At 39.3% G+C, this 24,394-nt stretch overlaps 1 protein-coding gene across 2 annotated transcripts in view; it reads right to left on the reverse strand.

The window, feature by feature from the left end:
- Positions 1–4,911: 4,911 nt before the first annotated feature.
- The window catches only part of LOC121390736 (transmembrane protein 163-like), a 33,343-nt gene continuing 13,860 nt past the window's right edge, over positions 4,912–24,394 (reverse strand). The window contains exons 2-9 of one of the 2 annotated variants that reach the window (XM_041522638.1): positions 19,320–19,426; positions 15,244–15,369; positions 13,947–13,990; positions 12,290–12,384; positions 11,532–11,628; positions 10,862–10,973; positions 7,572–7,713; positions 4,912–5,170 (exon numbers count right to left, since the gene is read on the reverse strand). In XM_041522638.1, the coding sequence (XP_041378572.1) occupies positions 5,095–5,170; positions 7,572–7,713; positions 10,862–10,973; positions 11,532–11,628; positions 12,290–12,384; positions 13,947–13,990; positions 15,244–15,369; positions 19,320–19,389 (762 nt within the window). In that variant the 5' untranslated portion in view covers positions 19,390–19,426 and the 3' untranslated portion in view covers positions 4,912–5,094. Of the gene's footprint in view, positions 5,171–7,571; positions 7,714–10,861; positions 10,974–11,531; positions 11,629–12,289; positions 12,385–13,946; positions 13,991–15,243; positions 15,370–18,321; positions 18,611–19,319; positions 19,427–24,394 lie in introns of those variants that run through there. The other variant, XM_041522639.1, reaches the window with a different exon arrangement.

Raw genomic sequence — 24,394 nt, forward strand, 5'->3', positions numbered from 1 at the left:
CAAGCATGTGCATATTAAATTTAATATAAGCATCCGACTTAGAAATAAAATAATATTATATGGGATTTTTCTCTTAATGTTAATATAAATATTTTGATGTGTTGCTTTCACTGTTTAAATGTTTTTGTTGCATTGTTTGACAGGATTACGGGTTATTCTAAGGCAGTGTCATGTGGCATGCTTCCCTCACTCTTGCAAAAATAAATATATTCCCGTCGACCTTTCATAAATACACACAAATATTGTCTCTAAAGAACTGTATTCAGTTAAATGGTTGTCACTTGTAATTTGTTATTAATATTTTTAATATATAATTGAATTTAAAAAATTTAAAGTTTGATTTGTTTAACGACACCATTAGACCACATTGATTTATTAATCATCGGCTATCATGGGTGTCAAACATTTGATAATTCTGACACGTAGTCATCAGAGGAAACCCACTATATTTTTTTCTAATTCAGCAAGGAATCTTTTATGTGCACTTTCCCACAAACAGGAATAATTTAATTACGACTACGTATTCATATGTCAAGTTAGATCATCTGCGTGACTCTGTCTTTAAAACCGGCCTCGTTGGCGTCGTGGCAGGTCATCGGTCTACAGGCTGGTAGGTACTGGGTTCGGATCCCAGTCGAGGCATGGAATTTTTAATCCAGATACCGACTCCAAACCCTGAGTGAGTGCTCCGCAAGGCTCAATGGGTAGGTGTAAACCACTTGCACCGACCAGTGATCCATAACTGGTTCAACAAAGGCCATGGTTTGTGCTATCCTGCCTGTGGGAAGTGCAAATAAAAGATCCCTTGCTGCCTGTCGTAAAAGAGTAGCCTATGTGGCGACAGCGGGTTTCCTCTAAAAAAATCTGTGTGGTCCTTAACCATATGTCTGACGCCATATAACCGTAAATAAAATGTGTTGGGTGCGTCGTTAAATAAAACACTTCTTTCTTTCTGTCTTTAAAAGTATTTGTATTTAAGGCAACGCCACACGATACGATTGCAGAGCAACCGATGATTCGGATGAAATCATAGGGCCGATTTTTCGAAGCCTGGGGATTTTTGGGGTTTTTTTTCTTAAACGCAGTTTTTCTTTTTCTTTTTTAAAGCACTGTAAATGTAACGTAGTTACACGCATGTAAGAGAGAACCAGACTTCGTAAATTCGGCTCGTAATGTTTTTTTCTGTCACAATCGGTTATTTACGTACCAGGCACTCGTATCGTATGGCGGCGCCTTTACAGGCTATACCTTTTTGGCTCGGCAAATAATATTAATATTTGCAAGTAATTACTGAATGTAACTGGATGCAAAATGTATATGATTCAGGGTGGATTAGGGAGTGAGGTAGGTGGGTGGGATGCGACGCATACCCAAGCACGCACTATCCTCTTTCAGTTGGTATATCTTAGTAAAAGCCTTGAACAATTTCCAAGAAATAGTTTTTTGGGTATAATATTATATATGTTACTCACAATAATATGTACAGGTTTATGCAATAACGATTCCCATAACAAAATATATGATTGTCATGTGTTGTTAAAACTCAGCCCTTTTCCGCTCAACACCCTACCCCACCTCACTCCCACCCCAACCCCGTTATACCCGTTCAACGATTCCCATAATAAATGTATTAGTGTCATTTATTGTTAAAACTCAGCTCTTCTCTACCCCACCCCAATCCCCCTCCCGAAAAACAAAAGTAGGTCGTTATTAAGGAAGGAAACGTTTCTTTAACGACGAACTCAACACATTTTATTTAAGTTATATGGTTAAGGACCACACAGATATTGAGAGAGGAAACCAGCTGTCGACACTTCATGAGCTACTCTTTTTCGATTAGCAGCAAGGGAATTTTACATGCACCACCCCACAGACAGGATAACACATACCACGGCCTTTGATATGCCAGTCGTGGTGCACTGGCTGGAACGAGAAATAGCCCTATGGGCACATCGACGGGGTCATTTTATTACCATTCTCGTATAAGCAAATTAATCCGCCAGCCTATTTTAAAGATTTACTTGGGGGTTAGGGGTTAGATTACTTATAGTTGTTTTTGTTTCTTTCTTTGTGTTTTTGCTGCTACTTTATTATTATTATTATTATTATTATTATTATTATATTATTATTATTATTATTATTATAAAATGTGTCTGATAGGCTAATCAGTCTGGCGGAATATTAAACCTTAAGTCTAATTTAAAATAAAATAAAATTATGGACTGTTTTCTGGAGCGTAATGGCTACCATAGAACCAGTCTAGATACTATGAACTCTGTATTACTGTCAGCGTAATGGCTATAGCAAAACTAGTCTACTTTGTATACCTTGAACTACAACTTCGCATGTATTATGTTTGTAAATAAGGTTTTTGACATTGGTTTATATCAGTTTCTCTTCAGATGACTATTACTAATATACGAGGCAGCTTATAAACGTGAAATAAATCTCTTGTGGTCTTCTGTATTTTATCTTCATTTATTTGAACTTGATTTACGTGATTAGGCCTTGTGGCCAATTAAAGTTCAAACACGCTGTTCTGGGTACGCAAATCAGTTGAGTTTATATGTTCAGGATAGTGGATTTGTGGTTGGCGAGAGAGAAGTCGAAGTTGATTTAGCAGGCCCGTAGGAACGATATCTGGAGGGGTGGCATAATCTCCTGTGGAGGAGCCACAATCTCTAGTGGGGCGGGGTGTGGGATGTGTGTACAAGCCATATTTTTACCTTTATTTATACAGAGTAGGACAAAAACCGTACATTTTCGGCATGGCTGTCATCACTTAGGAGCAGCCAGTCGTATGTCTTTAAATTGTTATCACATGTATGTGTGTTATTGGTATGTGTTTTTTTTTTTATAAATAACGAATGGTGTTCTCACCAATAGCTGATAAAAATCTTTAAGAGAAAAATTAGCCATGATTTTCAGTATTTAATTATTTAATTAATTTATAAATAAAAATAGCACATGCGTTATAAAATGTTACGTCACGCCTGACAAACATTTCCTGTATACCATAACGTTTAGTGAAATCCCCACTCCCCCTAAAGCGTTATGCAATGATTGAACGGGCCTTAACTGTTTTGTTAACGACACCACTAGAGCACATTGGTTTATTAATCGTCGGCTACTGGATGTCAAACATTTTGTAATTTCGACAGTGCCTTGGAGAGGAAACCTGCTACATATTTATATCCAACATCCCACAGACAGGATAGCACATACCACTGCCTTTGATAAACCGGTCGTGGTGCACTGGCTATAAAGAGAAATTGCCCACCTACGGGAATCGATACTACACCAGGCGCGCATCGAGCGAGCGCTTTACCGTTAGGTTACGTCCCGCCCTGAATAAGTATAAGTCACCAAAACACAATGTTCATAATAAATAACATTTTATTCAAACAAACAAACAAATAAATAAAAAATATCCATGGGTTTCCGTAAGAGTAAACAATAATCACAATACCATGATTTCAGCACCCTAGAAAAAGGTTCGAGTGCATTCGCCCTTCACACACAGCGTACCCCCACTTATGAATAAAATGTTCATTGTGGAGGGAGGTGCTTGGAGTGCACACACCTTTAAATAACTTATAACAAACTGATATATTTTTAATGCAATATGGTTGGATGGAATGTTGGGGAGGGGGGGGGGGGGGGTATGGGGGCGTGGGGGTAAGAGGGGATTGATTTTATATAATTATTGTAGTGTACTTTGTAATACTGTAGGCTCCCTCCCCCTTTTTTTATATTGCAACCCATCCCTGAAAAAAAAATCCTGCCCCTGATCAAAGTGTATAAGAGGGTCAAGGGTCAGGGTGGAAAGAAATCAAAGGTGAGGGAGTTCAGGGCCCGTGCTTATAAAACTTTTACAGTCCAGACTCAATCTCTAATGACGTCACACGCATACAATTTGTATGGCGTTGTCATGACATTACTGTCTCAGACTCTGTTAGAGCCTCGAGTCTAGACTACAGTTTTATAAGCGCCAGGCCAGGTGCGTACTTATCAACCTGTGCCCATTGGACTATTTCTCGTTCCAGTCAGTACATTACGACAGGTATACCAAAGGTTGTGGTATGTGCTATCCTGTCTGTGGGATGGTGCCTTTAAAAGATTCCTCGCTACTAATGGAAATATGTAGCGGGTTTCCTCTCTAAAACTATATGTCAAAATGACCAAATGTTTGACATCCAATAGCCAATGATTAATAAATCAATGTGCTCTAGTGGTGTCGTTAAACAAAACAAATTATCAACCTGTATTTTTCTTTCATGTTTTTCATGCAAGTGACCGACTGTATCTTACCAGGGGAGGATCCAGTTGGGGTTCTGGAAGGGAACAGCTAAATAACAATGTTGTTAAATGTATCAGACGACTGCAGCGTCAGGGTTGGGGGATTGGGTTGTTTTTATTTGTTGTTGTTTTATCTGCTAATGAATGGGATGATTTTCGATAGGTCGATGATATGCCCAAACCCAAGGGGGAATGAGGATACCTGTCTCCACTAAATATATCCAAGTGCCTTTTTGGGGCAGGAGGGGGTGGGTTGGTGGGTTGGTCCATGTGTCCTTTCTACATTAGTCACCCACACTCTACCCCCACAGACCCCCAAAAGATCTTGATCCGACCTTGCTTCTCCACATTTCCACACACACTATTTACAGTGAGTCACAGACTCAACAAGCAACATGAACTATATATTATGTTGTCCTTATACACCCCAAACAGACATTTACGAAATCCGCCCTTTAACGGCACCCTATTATTTAGCAATGTCGTTACACGCGTCCTCAAACTCCGTCTCCCATATTATAATCTACTCATGAACAGCATTGCTTGAAAACAAGATTTTTTTCTTTCTGTTTTCACACAAATTGTTGCAGTTTTAGGCACACGATATCGATAGACGATGTTTTTAAAGTTTATTTTCCTGTTTATATCTTAAATAATTGCCTATGGTAGTGGTACAGCAGATCCGTTCATGAAAATACACCCGACGAAAACGATCAAATATCCGTATTTCCTCTCATTGTAGCGGTCCAGTGACCAGTCGAGGAGGGACAACTCTTTGATCTATGATCCACTCCATTAGTCGTACATATCATCATCCTTCAGTTCCATTTTGGACGGGTCTCTGTACCAACAGGTCATGTCCACCAGTAATCTAAAACAAACACATACAGAATAATAAATAAATATAAATAGGAAAATAAATAAACAAATGTGAATAATTATATAAAGGGCGGGACGAATATACGAAAAATAAATGTTATTTTAAAGTTGTATCATCCTAATGACAACAAATATCAATACCTCTCTCTCACTCTCTCTCTCTCTCTCTCTCTCTCTCTCTCTCTCTCTCTCTCTCTCTCTCTCTCTCTCTCTCTCTCTCTCTCACACACACACACACAAACACTCACACACGCACTGTCACGGGGATTCTATAATACCCGTAACTGAATGAAACACGATTATCAAACTATCTCTCCTAACTGTATATCTATTAGACCTCTCTGTAACAGGCAGTATATACCCGCGTTGGCTCGTCTAGGTATGATCAGAGATACGATCTTATATAAAGTATATATTATTATAGCACGTTTAGTTCACTAGAAAACACAACAAAAACACAATACACTTTGGAATCTGTATTAACCTACGCTGACAAATGTACTGCCGCAGTAGTTAATTAATAACAACAATAATAACAACCCAGAACTGATCACTTAATTAGTTAATCTCTAGGCGTCTAGTTTACACAATATGCTAATCACTTCACCGTGACACAACACCCGCACGTGTGATAATTGAGAAACGCTAACACACACACGTGTGATAATGGAGAAACGCTTCCAGGGGAACTTAATTAATAAAGGAATTACAACACTATTCCTAACTGGTTAATTTTTAATTAACCCTAACTACTCATTCAGTAACCTTGTAACACAGAATTAATACTGGTACCTCAGTCACATCAATAACATCAAGGTTATACAACAGAGCAGAAATAATATATTTACCAAAGTCCGGACGGACAACGTTCCCCCGGGATACCTTCCTATGGTTCTCCTCGATATCTCTAAACCCTAGCTATTTATTCAAAACTCTCAGAGACAGCGAATATCGCCTGGGGGTACAACGCGGTACCTCACCTATCAAGTGATATATCCCCAACTCCCAGAGACGCATTTTTCTCTTTGATCGCCAGACGTACTGACGCCTTGGTCGCCAAAATCACGGTCGTCGAAACCGCACTCGCAGAGGTATTACGTAACTACTGGCCACATGGCCTCCGCACCTGGCGGGGTGTGTATTAGACGACCGTCGCGCAAAGGTATCACCTAACAAGTTGCCCACCTGGCTAAGTGCATTTGGAACTGCACACGGCCTTCTAAAGCAATTAATATCGCCACAGGCGAAAAGAGATTAAGAGCATGTACCGTCACACGCACGCACACACACACATACACACACACCAGTATTTCTTGCGATTGATTTTATACACACACAATCCAGTATTTCTTGCGATCACACCATATACTGATTTTTACACTCACACACACAAGTATTTCTTGCGATCACACCACATACTGATTTTACACTCGCACACACACACACACACACACACACACACACACCAGTATTTCTTGCGATCACACCACATACTGATTTTACACTCGCACACATACACACATACACCAGTATTTCTTGCGATCACACCATATACTGATTTTACACTCACACACACCAGTATTTCTTGCGATCACACCACATACTGATTTTACACTCGCACACACACACACACACCAGTATTTCTTGCGATCACACCACATACTGATTTTACACTCGCACACACACACACCAGTATTTCTTGCGATCACACGAGATATACTGATTTTACGCTCACACACACACACACACGCCAGTATTTCTTGCGATCACACGAGATATACTGATTATACACACCAGTATTTTTTGCGATCACACGAGATATATTGATTTTACACTCACACACACACACACACCAGTATTTCTTGCGATCACACGAGATATACTGCTTTTACACTCGCACACGCACACACACACACACACACACACACACACACACCAGTGTTTCTTGCGATCACACCACATACTGATTTTACACTCACACACACACACCAGTATTTCTTGCGATCACACCATATACTGATATTACACTCACACACACACCAGTATTTCTTGCGATCACACCACATACTGATTTTACACTCGCACACACACACACACACACACACACACACACACACACACACCAGTATTTCTTGCGATCACACGAGATATACTGATTTTACACTCACACACACACACACACACACACACACACACACACACACACACACACACCAGTATTTCTTGCGATCACACGAGATATACTGATTATTAACACCAGTATTTTTTGCGATCACACGAGATATACTGATTTTACACTCACACACACACCAGTATTTCTTGCGATCACACGAGATTTACTGATTTTACACTCTGACTCACTTGCATTATTATTATTACCACCAGATACTTACTTGGCTCCAAACCCGATCAGAAACACTCCACACAAAATTCCAAATATTGGGTCCATAATCCATAGCCGTTCGTCACTTTCCAGTGCATACATGCCCACACAGTTAGCAAACGCAATCGCCGCCCCTGTGAATGTTATTACGCCTAAAAAGAAGTTCCATCCAATTAACTTTCATAAAATACTCTATGACCATTTATCTTTAAATATATATTCAATTTTAATAATTAAAGTTAATAATCAATCAATTACGATAACTAAAGATCTAATGTTATGCTAAGGTTGAATGGATTTGTTTGTTTGTTTCTTTGTTTGTTTGTTTGTGTTGGTCGTGTGGATAGAGAGTTCACAGAATGATATCGAAGGATGCCGTGTTGTGGTAAGAAACGTAATGTTGACGGTCTATTCTGAATGGATAAATAATAAAAAAAATATACACGAGACTGTAGCTTTAACGTTGATGGTCTATTCTGAATGGTTAAATAATAAAAAAAATATACACGAGACTGTAGCTTTAACGTTGATGGTCTATTCTGAATGGTTAAATAATAAAAAAAATATACACGAGACTGTAGCTTTAACGTTGATGGTCTATTCTGAATGGTTAAATAATAAAAAATATATACACGAGACTGTAGCTTTAACGTTGATGGTCTATTCTGAATGGTTAAATAATAAAAAAATATACACGAGACTGTGATGGACTATTCTGAATGGTTAAATATTAAAAAAAATATACCCAAAACGTTGATGGACTATTCTGAATGGTTAAATAATAAAAAAATATACCCAAAACTATAGCTTTAATATTGATGGACTATTCTGAATGGTTAAATAATAAAAAAAATATACCCAAAACTGTGGCTTTAATATTGATGGACTATTCTGAATGGTTAAATAATAAAAAAAATATACCCAAAACTGTGGCTTTAATATTGATGGACTATTCTGAATGATAATAAAATATAATAAAATATATACCGAGACTGCAGCTTTAATATTGATGGTCTATTCTGAATGTCTGCCTCTCTTAGACATCCCGCCGATTGCCACCAGAGCGAGGTTAACGAGTCGGTGGGTAAGTAAAAGGCTACTATACACCCACTGTCCTGGACAGATAGCCCAAATAGCTGAGATGTGTGCCCAGGACAGTGTGCTTGAACATTAATTGGATATAAAGCAAGAAAATAACTGTAAATGAATGGATGAACGTCTTGGACGTCTTACGGAAGTTGAGCATTTTGATGAAACTGATGTTAAATAATGACTAAGTCTTAATCTATAGACTCACAGTGTGTGGTTAAATAAACATTGTCACAGTATTCGTAACAGACTACATAGAAGTAACATCAACGCATGTCGACCCTACGTCAGACGTCAATGGTGTACACATCGTAGACATTGGGCTAACAGGCGTTGGGCTCGGGTAATGTTTCAGACGAGTCCAGATTCACAAAATACTTCCATGATCGACGACAACGTATCTAGCGACGTCCCAATGAACGCTACACCAACGTCAATGTTCGTCCTCATGACTGATTTGGAGGAGGGTCCGTTATAGTGTGGGGTGGCATCACCATGACTGCCAGAACCTAGCTGCATATTGTTCATGGGAGGGTCATTTCGTATCTGCAGCAAAAGAACATCACCACACTACCATGGTCAGCCCTAAGCCAGACCTTTCATCTATTGAGCAGATGTGGGACGTCTCCATGAACGTCAGCGTCAGCCAACCAACTTGGCTGAATTAGTTGCCGCTCGCCAAGAGGAATGGGACAGGATTCCCCAAAATGTTATTGGACTATTAATCAGGAGCATGCTACGTCGGATTCGTGTGTGTTTGGCGAACCGCGGGGGTTTTACCAGTTACTAGTGCAAATATTAAAAACGTCAAATTGACAAGCACCACCCCTGTTGCCTATCTGTGTCTCCTTCGGACCAACATCACTATCCTGGCTATAATCTTTAATGACAATCCCTTGTTTAACGACACCACTGGAGCACATTGATTAATTAATCATCGGCTATTGGATGTCAAACATTTGGTAATTCTGACATGTAGTCATCAGAGGAAACCCGCTATGTTTTTCCTGATACACAAGGGATCTTTTATCAGAGGGACATCAGCAGATATACATACATATATATATATATATATATATATATATATATATATATATATATATATATATATATATATATATATATACATGTATATAATACTAGTATTGTGATATCAGTTTGGTTCGTCAGACAACGATAACAAGCTCATTTGAAGCAGCCGCTTAAATATTCAATTTTTATGCTGAAATCACTGACCAAAAATATTATTTCATTTTCAATTGATTTTTTTTTTGTTTTTAAACCGTTTTGCAGACAATTTTTATTTTAAAACCAAGAAATAAATTGTTATTTAAGAACTATTTTGTTTTGGTGTATAAATATTTTAGGCAACAAGTCATTCAACACGTATGGACATAGTACTTTGGAAAGTTAAAGTTATAAAATAAAACAGTTCCTTTCATTAAAAGGACATACCCTAGTTTTTAAACACTAACGTATATTTTTGACTATTATAGCAGTTTTTGACAACTGAAATCATACTTTACTTACATTTTATGGTTTAGATTATCAATATCCGTACATTCGAACTGTCTTTGGTCATCCTGGTGTTTTTAATATTACAAAATGCATTCCTCATATTTTTAAAAACGCACGTGCGTCTAAGAAGTAACAGTTATGGAGTCGAGTTTTAGTCCGTTTTCAGAGGGTATTTCACCATTTCAAAGTGGCATACTCATCATGTTTCACTCATTTGTAACTTTATCCAAATGTGTTATGGGTTTGTAGATTAACTAAACTTAGTGTTAATTTTCACGGGTTGAAACTAGGTTATGTCCCTTTATTTGTATGTGGATTGCAGGTTAAATACAATAACTGGTTCTGTCTTAAGATATCGGCTTTATCCTGCTGAGGTCGAATGGCGAATACAGTTCGGTAAAGCCTTGCGGCCTTCACCATTGTAACCTTGGCAGGATAAAGCCACTGGTAGCAAGGGATCTTTTATATGCAATATCCCACAGACATGATAGCACATACCAAAGTTTTTGATATACCAGTGGTGATGCACTGGCTAGTACGAGAAATAGCCCAGTGGGCCCACCGACATGGATCGATCCTAGACCCACCTCGCATCAGACGAACGCTTTACCACTGGGCTACGTCCTACCCTCTCCTCCCCCCTCACGTTCTATGGACAAACAAACAAAAAAAATCAATCATAACCAAACTTACTGTCTGTTAGCAGGACTCTACTTTCCAACTCATAACCCAAGTAGACTTTCATCGTACCCAAAATGACGCTCACTATCCCACTTACGGAGGCAAAAATTAGGATTTGTAACGACTGAAATAGAAAACAAAATCAACACAAAAATATGGATATGTATTCACTGAAATAGAAAACAAAATCAACACAAAAATATGGATATGTATTCACTGAAATAGAAAACAAAATCAACACAAAAATATGGATATGTATCGACTGAAATAGAAAACAAAATCAATACAAAAATAAGGATATGTATTGACTGAATACAAAACAAAATCAACACAAAAATAAGGACAACAGGACAGGTACACTCAATGATTGACATGACTTCCCCATCAGATGACCCCCAACCACCACCACACCCAAACACCAGCCGTACTTTATCCTCGACGAGGTTCACAGCCAGGGCGTGGGCAGACTTCCTCACCAGACACACACTCCCCCCCCCCCCCCCCAACACCAGCCGTACCTTATCTTCGACGAGGTTCACAGCCAGGGCGTGGGCAGACTTCCCCACTACCCCCCCCCCCCCCCAACACCAGCCTTACCTTATCCTCGACGAGGATCACTACCAGGTCGTGGGCAGACTTCCCCACTAGACCCCCCCCCCCCTCCCGTAAACACCAATCTTACCTTATCCTCGACAAGGTTCACTGCCAGGGCGTGGGCAGACTTCCCTACTAGACACGCCGCTGCCACAAAGAAGAGGTTCGCTACAACTATACAAGCCCTGCGGAGAGATACATAATGACGATGTACACGTTATCAACATACAACTTTTTAAAGGAGCAGACCCTAGTTTTTAAACACTACGGCGTATTTTTCACTTTTAAAGCCGTTTTTTAATCATTTAAATTAATACTGTATTAATTTTCGTACACCTGAAATGGTTCTACGGGTCAGAATTACCAAATATTTGACATTCAACTCGAGCATATTGATGTATTAATGATCGGCTATTGGATGTCAAACATTTGCTGTTTCTGACACGTAGTCCTCAGTTAAAATTTTGTTTTGTTAAATGACACCACTAGAGCATATTGATTAATTAATCATCGGCTATTGGATGTCAAACACTTGGTAATTCTGACTCGTAGTCCTCAGAGGAAACCCGCTACATGTTTCCTAATGCAGCGATGGATCTGTTATATGCACTTTCCCACAGACAGGATGGCACATACTCCGGCCTTTGACCAGTTGTGGTGCACTGGTTGGAATGAGAAAAAAACTAATAAGTTAAATGGATCCATCGAGGTGGTTCGATCCTGCGACACAACAACCTCAACCGAGCACTCAACCGACTGGGCTAAATCCCGCAACCTTATAAAAACAAGAGAGGTATTTTGCAGTATTATAGGACAGTCCGTTTAATTCTATAATGTTCCACTCACATTCTTTCCTTGGTGGGCGAGTACACGACCGTGGAGCTGCCGAAGAATCGCCAGATGACCACCAGTGAAGACATGCTATCCAGAATCGCGTCCAGCTGGTGTACAGAGAAAAGGAATATTTCTTTAAAGTCGCAGAACCTAGTTTTTAAACTCTACTACATGGGGTTTGTTTTACTATTACAGGCATATTGTCACAGACCACTGACCTATTTAATAGTAATAATTAGCCTATATGGCCTAACAAAACATTACCTGAAAAAAAAATATTTGATTTGTCCTTAAATGTACTTTATTCAACCATCTATGTAGCCACCATACTCCATTTATTAGCAATATTTTGTAAAAATAATTGAATTATGGAAATGGTACATAATTAAAAAACTAAAATTACCGAGAGGGTTGACATGGATTTCATCCCACCATGGTTCAGTTAAGGTGATGCGATAGCTAGATTTGGTCTGAAGTCTGAAGTTTGACAATTTAAATCAGACATTACATGCATTTTATTGTTTAGATTAACCATTTCTGTACATTCAAAGTGTTTCTGGTCATCCTGGTGTTGCTAACACCGTGAAATGAATTTTCTATAGTTCTGAAAACGCATGCACCTCTGAGAAGTAACGCTTATGGAGACGAGCTCGTCAATCTTTAAAAGGGATTGTACTGTTTTAACGTCATATGTAGCAGTATACAGTTAGCTCCCTTGTGTAAAGAGTTCGCTTCTTGGTTTTGCATAGATCCATGTTTGAAGGAAATGTTTTATTTAACGACGCACTCAGCACATTTCATTTACGGTTATATGGCGTCGAACATAATAGTTAAGGAGCACACAGATATTGAAAGAGGAAACCCGCTGTCCCCAATTCATGGGCTACTCTTTTCGATTACCAGCAAGGGATCTTTTATATGCACCATCCCACAGACAGGATAGCACAAACCACGGCCTTTGATATACCAATCGTGGTGTACTGGCTGGAACGAGAAATAATAGCCCAATGGGACCACCGACGGCGATCGATCCAAAACCGACCGCGTATCAAGCAAGCGCGTTACCACTGGACTACGTCTCGCCCCTGTGCTCGGAAGACCATTTTTTCAATGCAAATTTAAATCAGTGCCCCCCCCCCCCCCCCAACAAACACACACACTATGATACTTATAATTACAATTGCTGAAACAGCCCCCAAATAATTTTGCCAGTGATAGGGATTGGGGGGGGGGGGGTTCAGATGTTGGCAGCAAGCAAAGAGTTAATCAACTAAATCTATTACAGATAGTGGTGACCTTACAGGAGTATCTAAGGTTAAATGAATGTGATAAAAAAAAAAAAAAAAAACCCACCTAATTATTCTGAGGGCAAGGTAATTGTCATCTGGAGCGGAGGATGTGTCACAAAAATTTTAAATGGGCAATTTTAGTTTATAGAAGGCAAATGTAGCGAGATCTCCACCGAAAATTGTGAAAATAAAGATACGCGTTTTCAGGGCAATTTAGTGTTTATGTTGTGGACAATGAATTTAAAAAAAATAAAAAAAATTGAAAATGGAACTTCAAACAGGTAGTGGGGGTGTCACGGGACCACTGTGACCCCCCTCCCCCCCCCCCCAACCACCACCACCACCACATTGGATTCGCTCATACTGTCAAACAGGCTTACTCCATATCCAAACAACGTCTGGCTGTTCTTGAGACTGCTCAGTACTGAAACAATAAAACGGTTATTTTAAAACATAGTTTCTAAAGAGTGGTGTAATTAAAGGGACAGACCCTTGTTTTTAAACACTTATGCATATGTTTCACTATTAGAGCCGTTTATGATCACTGAAATCAAACATTTATAATTTATATTTTATTGTTTAGATTATCCATTACCATATTTTTAAAAACGCACGTGCGTCTGAGAAATAACAGTTATGGAGTCGAGTTTTAGTCTATTTTTAACGACATTTCACCGTTTCAACGTTACAGATTCTTGTTTCACTCTCCTGTAATGTTATCCAAAGGTGTTACAGGTTTGTAACTTAACCAAACCTAGAGTCCATTTTCACGGGTTGAAACTAGGGTCTGCGCCTTTAATAAAATACATGTCATCATCGAAAACAAAAACATATATTATTATTACAATAACGTGATATATCATATAGGTCAACCCAAAATTTACAATTCCAAAGTCGACGTCCTCTTGTGTAAATAACTTGTGGTAGAGTGTACATAAATACAATTTTCTTACACTTCACGCATTAAGGCTCGATTTTACTATGTTCGCACCCCGGTAAGGACAACACCACTATACAGACTTTTATAAACACTAACAACTAACCAGTAGGCTAATCCTACGTCATGGACAGACAGCTCAGATAGCTGAGGTGTGAGCCCAGAACAACGTGCTTGAATTTTGCATATAAGCATGAAAATAAATTAAAAAGAAAACTGTTACAATCCAACATTTTTAAAATACCAATGCACTGTTTTCAAAAAGACAATCTATGAATACTACGATTGACCACTAGATACCATTTATCTTAAGAGTTGTTTTAACATGTATATAATGAGAAAAAGGGAGATGAATACATCTTTAAATGAGTTGTAAAATTTAATAAATGTTATCTAATGGAGGCAAGTGTAATATTCCATTTCTTACATATCTGATCCTCATTAAAAGAAAATTAAACATCTTTTTAAAAAAAATAAAAATAAAGCTTATTTACAGCGCTAGCTTTCACTTGCAAATTTAATTTTAACGTCACATAGCAATAAGTGTCCTGCCGGTAGTGCTAATTTTAATGGACGGGGCTTTAGCGTTTGGGTCATCACCATGGAGCAGCCAATCCGATATCTTTAAAACAATACCCCACATGAGAGGAAGGCTGCTGAGTAATTCCACCAATCTGACTGTGTTCTTTCCACCAGGTGTGTAATAAAATAAAATAAAAAGTGAACAGAATTAAGATTACCTATAGCAGCTATTCCGCTGGAGAGCGGAAACAACACCGACACAATCGACAGGGCAATGGCGTACTTCCGGAAACGAGACGCTGTGCTGAACGAGACTCGACGCTGAAAGCTACTCGACAGGTTGACTGCAAAAAGTTAAAGTTTGTTTTGTTTAACGACACCACTAGAGCACATTAATTTCTTAATCATCGGTTATTGGATGTCAAACACTTGGTACTTTTGACATATAGTCTAAAAGAGGAAACCCGCTACATTTTTCCATTAGTAGCAAGGATCATTTATATGCCGTAGACAGGATAGCACATACCACGGCCTTTGATATATACCAGTCGTGGTGCACTGGCTTTCTACAACAACAAAAAATAGCAAATTACTTGTCTCAAAATAGTCCTACAAAAATGTTTTTTTATAAAAATGTCAGTTTGGTTTGACGTAATGGGGCGACCATACTGGCCCGAATGAGCTTCCGTTTGTTTTCCGTATACGAAAGTGGTGTGATTTTTTAAACTGGCCGAATGTCCCTCCGAATGTGTTTTCCCCAATGTATCACCGAATGCTTTCCGTTTGTTTTCCGAATGGTTTCAGTATGGTTTCAGAATGCTTTCAGAATAGACCGAATACTTCCCGCATGTTGACTTCGAAAGGTTTCTTTTCCGAACGCTTTCCGTATGCTTTCCGAATGCTTTCAGAACACGGCGAATCGATCTAGAATGGACCGAACTCTTTCCGCATGCTTTCCGCACGCATTCGGAAAGCGTTCGGAAAGGGTTCGTCATGTTCTATGTCCATTCGGGGTGTTCGGAAAGCGTACGGAACATACTGTGCATTCTGGAAGTGTACGAGCAGTTCGGAAAATGTTCTGAAAGAATACTGGAAGGGTTCTGGCTATTCGTTATACATTCGGCGGCATAAATGAAAAAAAATCCGGAAAGGATACTGAAAACGTTCGGAAAGCATTCGTCATGTTCTAGGTCCATTCGGGGTGTTCGGAAAGCATACGGAACCCAGCACCTCCAAATTTTCATTCCGAATGCACCAAGAACTAGACGCATGCTTCCCGAACGTATGCTCCTAGAATGCTTCCCGAATACTTCCCGAATACACATGGACGCCGCATTGGGATGGTCGATGAAAATTATTTTGAACATGCACAACAAATTTTTGAAGCTACCGAATGCCGTTCCGTATGCATCCGTACGGAGCCGAACAGCCAGTATGCTCCTAGAACACACCGAATGCTTCCCGAATATGATCCGTTCGCTCCCCGAACACCCAAATTCCTATTCGGAAAACAAACGGAATGGCATTCGGGCCAATGTGATCGGGCCATAAGAAGAATAGTAAAAGTGTTTTGGAAATAACAATCTATTTTTTACTATTTTTGTGTGCAATTTAGAAAACATTTGGCTCAGCAATAAAGAACTTGTAGTAAATTCCATAGTATTAAAAAAAAGGCGTTTCCTGTGGGGAGGACTATAGAAACGTCGCTCACCACAATCTAGAACCTCCTTGCAAAACTTCCTGAACTATATCTCTGTCAACACAGTGATGGTGTCAGGCGTTTGTTATAAATCGTGTGTTGGGCCTAATGGGTTATTATCGGCCTCGGTGATGTCGTGGTTAAGCCATCGTACATAAGGCTAGTAGGTACAGGGTTCGCAACCCGGTACCGGCTCCCACCCAGCGCGAGCTTTAACGACACTACACCCTTTTCTCTCTCTCACTAACCACTACCAACTTAGCCACTGCCCTAGACAGACAGCCTAGATAACTGAGATATGTGCCCAGGACAGCGTGCTTGATCCTTAATTGGATATAAGCACGAAAACAAGCTGAAATCAAAATGGTGAAAATGAAGTGGGTTATTGTTAGAATTGTTAACTCAATTGCCGACTTTAGATTTCAAGACAATAAACAAGTTTCTGAATTAACCTAACCATAAGAAAAGAGAAAAACTCAACTGCTGTTTAACAGAATAAAATTATCTGCAACATCTACCAAAAAGTGACATCCCGGCCGCAGGAGCGTCGGAACCAATATATTGGCAATTTTGTTTGTTAGTTTTTGTTTTTAGTTTGTAGTTTTTTTAAGTCTTAATTTTCCTTTAAAAAAAATAAAAATTCCCACTTTAGCTAATTGTGGAAGTTTAGTGGACATTGCATTCGCTAGCTGCAAATGCAAGTATAATACAAATTTGCAATTTATAAGGAATCGCGACTGACAACTTTTGGAAAATTCTAGGTGCGCTAGGTGTCACGTGAACAGTGCATGCTGGTGCATATTTTAGTGTTCTTTCTGTTTAATATTCTGACAATATTCTCCGAAAGTAGATATCTTTGAAAATGTTTCAAGCGGGATCACCCCTGCAGCACCAATTGCATGAGGGGGGGGGGGGGGGGGGGGGGGGGTCCAAGACAAAAAAGGCACCATAACATTATGAAAAGGCACTATTGAAAAATTACACACGGTTCACATGGACCATAATATAATAGTGCTACAACAGGGACGCTGGCAGACGTATTCTAGTGTTCTATACATTGACAGAATAAATAAATTTGTAAAAAATCCTAAATAAATGGGGCACTTCTCAAATTTGAGTGTGTGTGGTGGGGGGGGGGGGGTCCGGACACCTTGGACCCCCCTTCCCCCCCCCCCCCCCTAGATCCGCCCCAGCACGCTCTGCGCCGACCCAATGTCAAATTCCTTACGACACCTCTGTCATGCCCGCGCGGACTTACGAAGTGGATCCCGTTTCACTTTTAGGCTTACGTCACGTGGTATCAATTAACCCAAACTGAGCATACATTTATGATAAGATTGTATACAGATGATCGGCTACGTTATCAGATAAGATAATTTATGTGTAACTATTTTAGCCACCTCGCTCGCTCTCTCTTCTCTCTCTCTCTCTCTCTCTCTCTCTCTCTCTCTCTCTCTCTCTCTCTCTCTCTCTCTCTCTCTCTCTCTCTCTCTCTCGTTCTTTTTTCTTTACGTTTTCCTTCATTCTATTTTTCTTTCATTCCTTCTATCTATTTTTTTTTTTTTTTTTTTTTTTTTTTTTTTAATGCAGTAATTACCATCTTCTGAGCTAAAAACTGGACGCATATATAATTCCATCGGTAAGGTTGGTGCTCTCGTGTGCTTATCACAGCATAAACATATTCCTTGGTAATAACCAAATTGGAATAAACTGTTTACTATATTTATACATATCTCTCAAGAAATAAACGCGGGAACCGAAGCATGGCGTCGCTGCTTCTGTGACGTCATTGCTTCTCTGGTTACGTGAGCAAACGAAAATTAATACACATACTTCCTCGGCGAATTCCACGAATCCAACCTCGTCCGCACTACAATTGGCGCTATGACTAAAGGCAACGCCACACGTTACGAGAGTTTGTCGATTGCGCAGCAATCGGCTATTCTCGTACGAAATACTCGTAACGTGTGACGTCGCCTTAAGTGTCTTCAAATCCAAACGTTTGTTTCAACATGACTAGGTGAACCGATATATGTAACAATCGTATCTATAGTCCGTCCCATCCTCCTTGTAACTAATTTCAGTTTGGTTTGACGTAAGAAGAAAAGTAAAAGTGTTTTGGTAATAACAAAAATAGACTATTTTTGTATGCAATTTATAAAGTAATTGGCCCATAAATAAATAACTTGTAGTAAACATTCATATACTCAAACTTAATTACTCTAAATTAGTGCTGTTAGGACGGCAAGATAAGCATTATACAAGTGGGGGGAGGTAATTGGGGGATGGGGAGACATAATATACGAAGGATAATATCGCATAACCATTAAAGATATAATATTTCACAACTGTTAAAGATATAATATCTAAGAACTGTTAAAGATACAATATCTCAGAACTGTTAAAGATATAATATCCCAGAACAGTTAAATATACAATATCTCAGAACAGTTAAATATACAAAATCACAGAACAATTAAAGATACAATATCTCAGAACAATTAAAGATACAATATCTCAGTACTGTTTAAGATATAATATCTCACAATTGTTAAAGATATGATATCTCACAACTGTTAAATATAATTCACTCACATTCTTCCGTGGGTGTCCTAGCATCAGACATGTTTTCATCTAGTGACGTGTAGTCGGACCGCTTCGCCATCAAATAATCCTCAGCTTTTCATCCATCAACTTTAATTCTGGCCAAAACAAATTAAGAAAGAGTGAATACATACTTTACAAACATAGTTACCCTCCCCTAAAACAAATAATAATAAAAAAAATACATTAATATCAAATCAAATCAAATCAAATCAAATCAAATCAAATCAAATCAAATCAAATTCAAATCAAATCAAATCAAATCAAAATTAATTAATTTAAATAAAAAATCCAGGGCTTCTGATTGGTTATTACAACTCCGCATAGATCTTCATGCAAAAAAGTGTGCGCATGATTCTTTCGATTCATCTTTTTAAATCGGAAAAATACCTGCTGTCATTTCTTATAATTAAATATTAACAGCATAATATAACCAAATATATATATTTTTTAATTTTTTTTATTTAAAATATTGTTTGTGTAAAGTTCATTGGTAGATGTGTGGCGTAGGAATGCAAAGTTTCTTTGATAAATAGCTAAATGCAGTGGCGTAGCGTGGGCGAGGCCACCGGGGCGGTTGCCCTGGGCGCAAAATTCTGGACTGGTGGAAGGGACTCGGGGAGTGCTAACGGTCCACTGGTTAGGGGCGCAATACTTGCCTTGCTCCGGGCGCCTTGCCCCAGGCGCTGGCAACCCAATCTGATTAAAATTAGCTCTACTGGGTCTACCAGTAGATCTAACAGCATTGCGTGGACTCCCATGTCCAGGTGACATTTCATCTATAAATAACACTTTATGGGTAACTATATTTACGTGCCCCTATCCACGAAGGTTCAGGCACGCCCACTTCGGAATTAGCCTCTGACTTCGCCAGTGACTGACTCCGATCAGTTTGAAGTGGGCGGAATTTGGAAAAAAGCCATTTAGTTAGCGCGGACCGACTAGCAGACACTTCATAAACAAGAAGTAACACCGAGTGGGAGCCGTGTTCTGATTGGCTGAATTTCGATTCCTCGGTGAAGTCTGTTTTTTACCTAAGAATAACACTTTAAATATCGACCAATTACATTTCGCCTTTTATAGAGTTATTCGGGAGCATGCAAATTCTAAAAATATCGGGCGAGACTATTTATGCAATAGGTGAACTTGTTGGTATTAAAAAACAGGGGGAAAAGTGCAGTAATAAACTCTGGATTGTATATTAGTATAAACAGATTTTATGGCTATACCATCACGGGTTTGGAGGTTTTTGTGTGTGTGGGTTGTTTTTTTTGTCTTGAAACGAATTTTATATAAAATTTTGTATTGCAATTAGTTTCCGGCATACTTCATAATTCACCCGAATCATTTCGTATACCCTCGACATAATACCGAATGTTTTCAAATTCTTTTCAAATCACTGCATTCCCTTTCTGGCGCTCGAAGCGATAAGACGTGTTTGTTTCGCTTGTGCACACTGCACGTGCTTGCATGTGCTCGACTTGGGGGATCCTTCATTTCGTTGTTTTTGTCAGTGAAATGAAGTTTTCTACTGGGATGTATGCGGCCACTGGAACTGATTGAACGCTGGAACGCTTCTCATTTCGACAGCCTGCACCACCAGGTTTTTAGCGAGATTCCTTGCCTCCACGTCATTCTGACTATGCCGACTTGTTTTTTCGTAACTCGTATGACGGCCATTCTGCAGAACGCCATGGTTGTTCGCGTTTAATCTCTACATGTCCAAGCCTGTCCTAGCAGCACTGGAAGATTGACCGCCCCACTCTAAGAAGAAATAGGAAGCGGGGTCGGCCCCTACTACTCTTTTTCTAGACTTTATTTTGTTTTATTGTGATACCATCTCGTATCCTCCGGAGTTGGGCCCGTCCGCACCACTATACCAACCCATGATGACTGGACTATACCCTAGTCTGATACTCGCTCTCTCGTTCAGACGGATCCGGCTTCTCAAGATCTGTATTTCAGCACAGCACTACACCTTCAACGTCTAATGACTGTCAATCTAGGGGCTTTCTTGACGGGATGCAACCCATGTCGTCCCTATAAGCTGTGCACCCAAACGGCCTTAACGAGGCCACTCACGTGGACATATCGATCGGACTTTAAACTTTTAGACCTTCGTTCGAAATTTTATGTCGAAATTACTTTCTTGTTTAATATTATTAAATAGTGAGATCCTCTTCTCTTTCTCTGATTTATTTTTGTATTAGGCCGAGCAGTCAATTTTTTTTTTTTTTGTCTTGTAACTTTTTATTTAATTTTTTTTTTAATTCTATTAACTTTTTTACTAATTGCTATTTTAAAAATTCAGCCCATTTTCAACTCTACCCCCCCCCCCCCCCCCCCCCCCCCCCCCCATCCCGAGTCAGGCCACCGATCTCATCGGAGGCAGGACTCGGGATGGGCGTGTTCGAAACCCTAGTGGTATATGAGCACGCTAAACTAGATATCTATCTATCTATCAAATCACTGGCATGATTTTGCAAGTAAGCTCTTGATTGGTCGAATGAAAGGTCAACTGGACATGAGCTCCAATGGGCTGCTGTTAGATCCACATGTAATAATGGACTAATTTTAATTAGATTACTGGCAACCCACGCTACGCCACTGGCTAAGTGAAGTAAGCAACGTCATTTCCCCGGTCTTTATTCTGTGTATTTTTCATGTCTTGTTTAGTTATTTTTGGAAGTCTCTGTGCGATGTTGGTTCATTGGTGTGCGGTGTAATAAATAAAATACTGAACGACTTCCAGTGTGAGACCGTTTATATTACAACTCGTGCGTTTTAATCGTACATCACGCCCCTGCGTGTGCTGTAACCTCACCGTGGTGCAGGGGTGTAACATTCTCTTTGAGAATGGCCAATACAGCACAAAATTGAAGTTTTGAGTAAAATTCAGTATCCGTAAAATTCTGTGATTTTTGTGTTTTTGCACAGTTCTTTACACTGTTTTTGTTTAGGTCTTGAATTTTTATATTGATGTTGATCATCACTTTATTTATTTGCATTACCATAGTTTGACACCCAATAGCCGATGTATTTTTCGTGCTGGGGTGTCGTTAAACATTAATTAATTCATTCGTACATCACGAGCACGTTGTATATCAGAACAGAACTTTTACACTCAGGCTGTATCTACAACGGCCTTAGAGGAACATACATAATAAATAGAATAAACATGACAAGATGGTTTACAGAAGGATGAAATAATAACATCTACTAGTACATAATACATGTATTTACTTGTATATGATATTAATTGATATCAGGCGAGCGCTTTACCATTGGGCTACGTCCCGCCCTAAAACATTCAATCGTGTAAAGACCCGACCCATAGTCGGTAGGTAAACTATTGGTAGAAAGATTATTGTTATTTCTGTCTGTCTGTCTGTCTGTCTGTCTGTCTGTCTACGTACACTTAGTTACCGGCCTCGGTGGCGTCGTGGTTAGGCCAACGGTCTACAGGCTGGTAGGTAATGGATTCGGATCCCAGTCGAGGCATGGGATTTTTAATCCAGATACAGACTCCAAACCCTGAGTGAGTGCTCCGCAAGGCTCAATGGGTAGGTGTAAACCACTTGCACCGACCATTGATCCATAACTGGTTCAACAAAGGCCATGGTTTGTGCTATCCTGCCTGTGGGAAGCGCAAATAAAAGATCCCTTGCTGCCTGTCGTAAAAGAGTAGCCTATGTGGCGACAGCGGGTTTCCTCTAAAAACAAACAGTGTCAGAATGACCATATGTTTGACGTCCAATAGTCGATGATAAGATAAAAAAAATCAATGTGCTCTAGTGGCGTCGTTAAATAAAACAAACTTTACGTAATCTTAGCTCTGTATTTATAAAGTATCTTTCATGTGAGTTTAATAGTGTTTGTAGATAACATGATATCAAATGCATCAAATAGTGTGGTGTGTATAACCAGTGGTTTGTAAATTATTCTACGATTGCTTACATTCAACTAAATATTGAATTGAACTTGTGACAATCTGATTAAAATCTGGAGCTGATTTGTAATCAGATTGGAATCTGTCATCGACTAAAAAGGTTAGTGTGTATACATTAACTGGTATATTCTGTAGTGCGCCCTCATGAGGTGCTGGCGTCGCAGGATCGAATCACCTCAGTGAACCCATTATCTCATCGGTTTTTTTCCCCCCGTCACAACCAGTTCACCACGACTGGTATATCAAATGTCGTGGTATGTGCTGTCCTGTCGGTGAGGTAGTGCATATAAAAGATTCTTTGTAAGATATGGAAAAATGTAGCTGGTTTTCTCTCTGTCAGAATTACCAAATCTTCGACATCCAACAGCCGATGATTAATTTAAAAAAGCAAAAAAACAAGCATGCTCTTAGAGCTGGACGGTATACCGTATATACCGTTCGGTATCGGTATTATGTCAATACCGATTTACCGTACCGAACAAATTTCAAAATACCGAAATTTCGGTATTGAAAAATATTTCTCGGAAAGTACTAATAATATATCTGACGAATGAAAACTGGGTTGGCATAAATCAGACGAGAGCCTTGTGTATGGAGTTTAATTGTATTTAGATGAAATTTGCGGGTGAGCCATAACACAGGCATGCATTTAAAGCCGAGTATACCGAAAATAGCGCTGGATATCGGTATCGTGTCAATACCGAATACCGTACCGATACCGAAGTAAATCAACCCAAAATTACCGATATCGATACCGAACCTCAAATTTCAATACCGCCCAGCTCTATTAGAGCTGGACGGTATACCGTATATACCGTTCGGTATCGGTATTATGTCAATACCGATTTACCGTACCGAACAAATTTCAAAATACCGAAATTTCGGTATTGAAAAATATTTCTCGGAAAGTACTAATAATATATCTGACGAATGAAAACTGGGTTGGCATAAATCAGACGAGAGCCTTGTGTATGGAGTTTAATTGTATTTAGATGAAATTTGCGGGTGAGCCATAACACAGGCATGCATTTAAAGCCGAGTATACCGAAAATAGCGCTGGATATCGGTATCGTGTCAATACCGAATACCGTACCGATACCGAAGTAAATCAACCCAA

Source organism: Gigantopelta aegis, chromosome 15 (assembly GCF_016097555.1).
Source record: "Gigantopelta aegis isolate Gae_Host chromosome 15, Gae_host_genome, whole genome shotgun sequence".
Classification (NCBI taxonomy): Eukaryota; Metazoa; Mollusca; class Gastropoda; order Neomphalida; family Peltospiridae; genus Gigantopelta; species Gigantopelta aegis.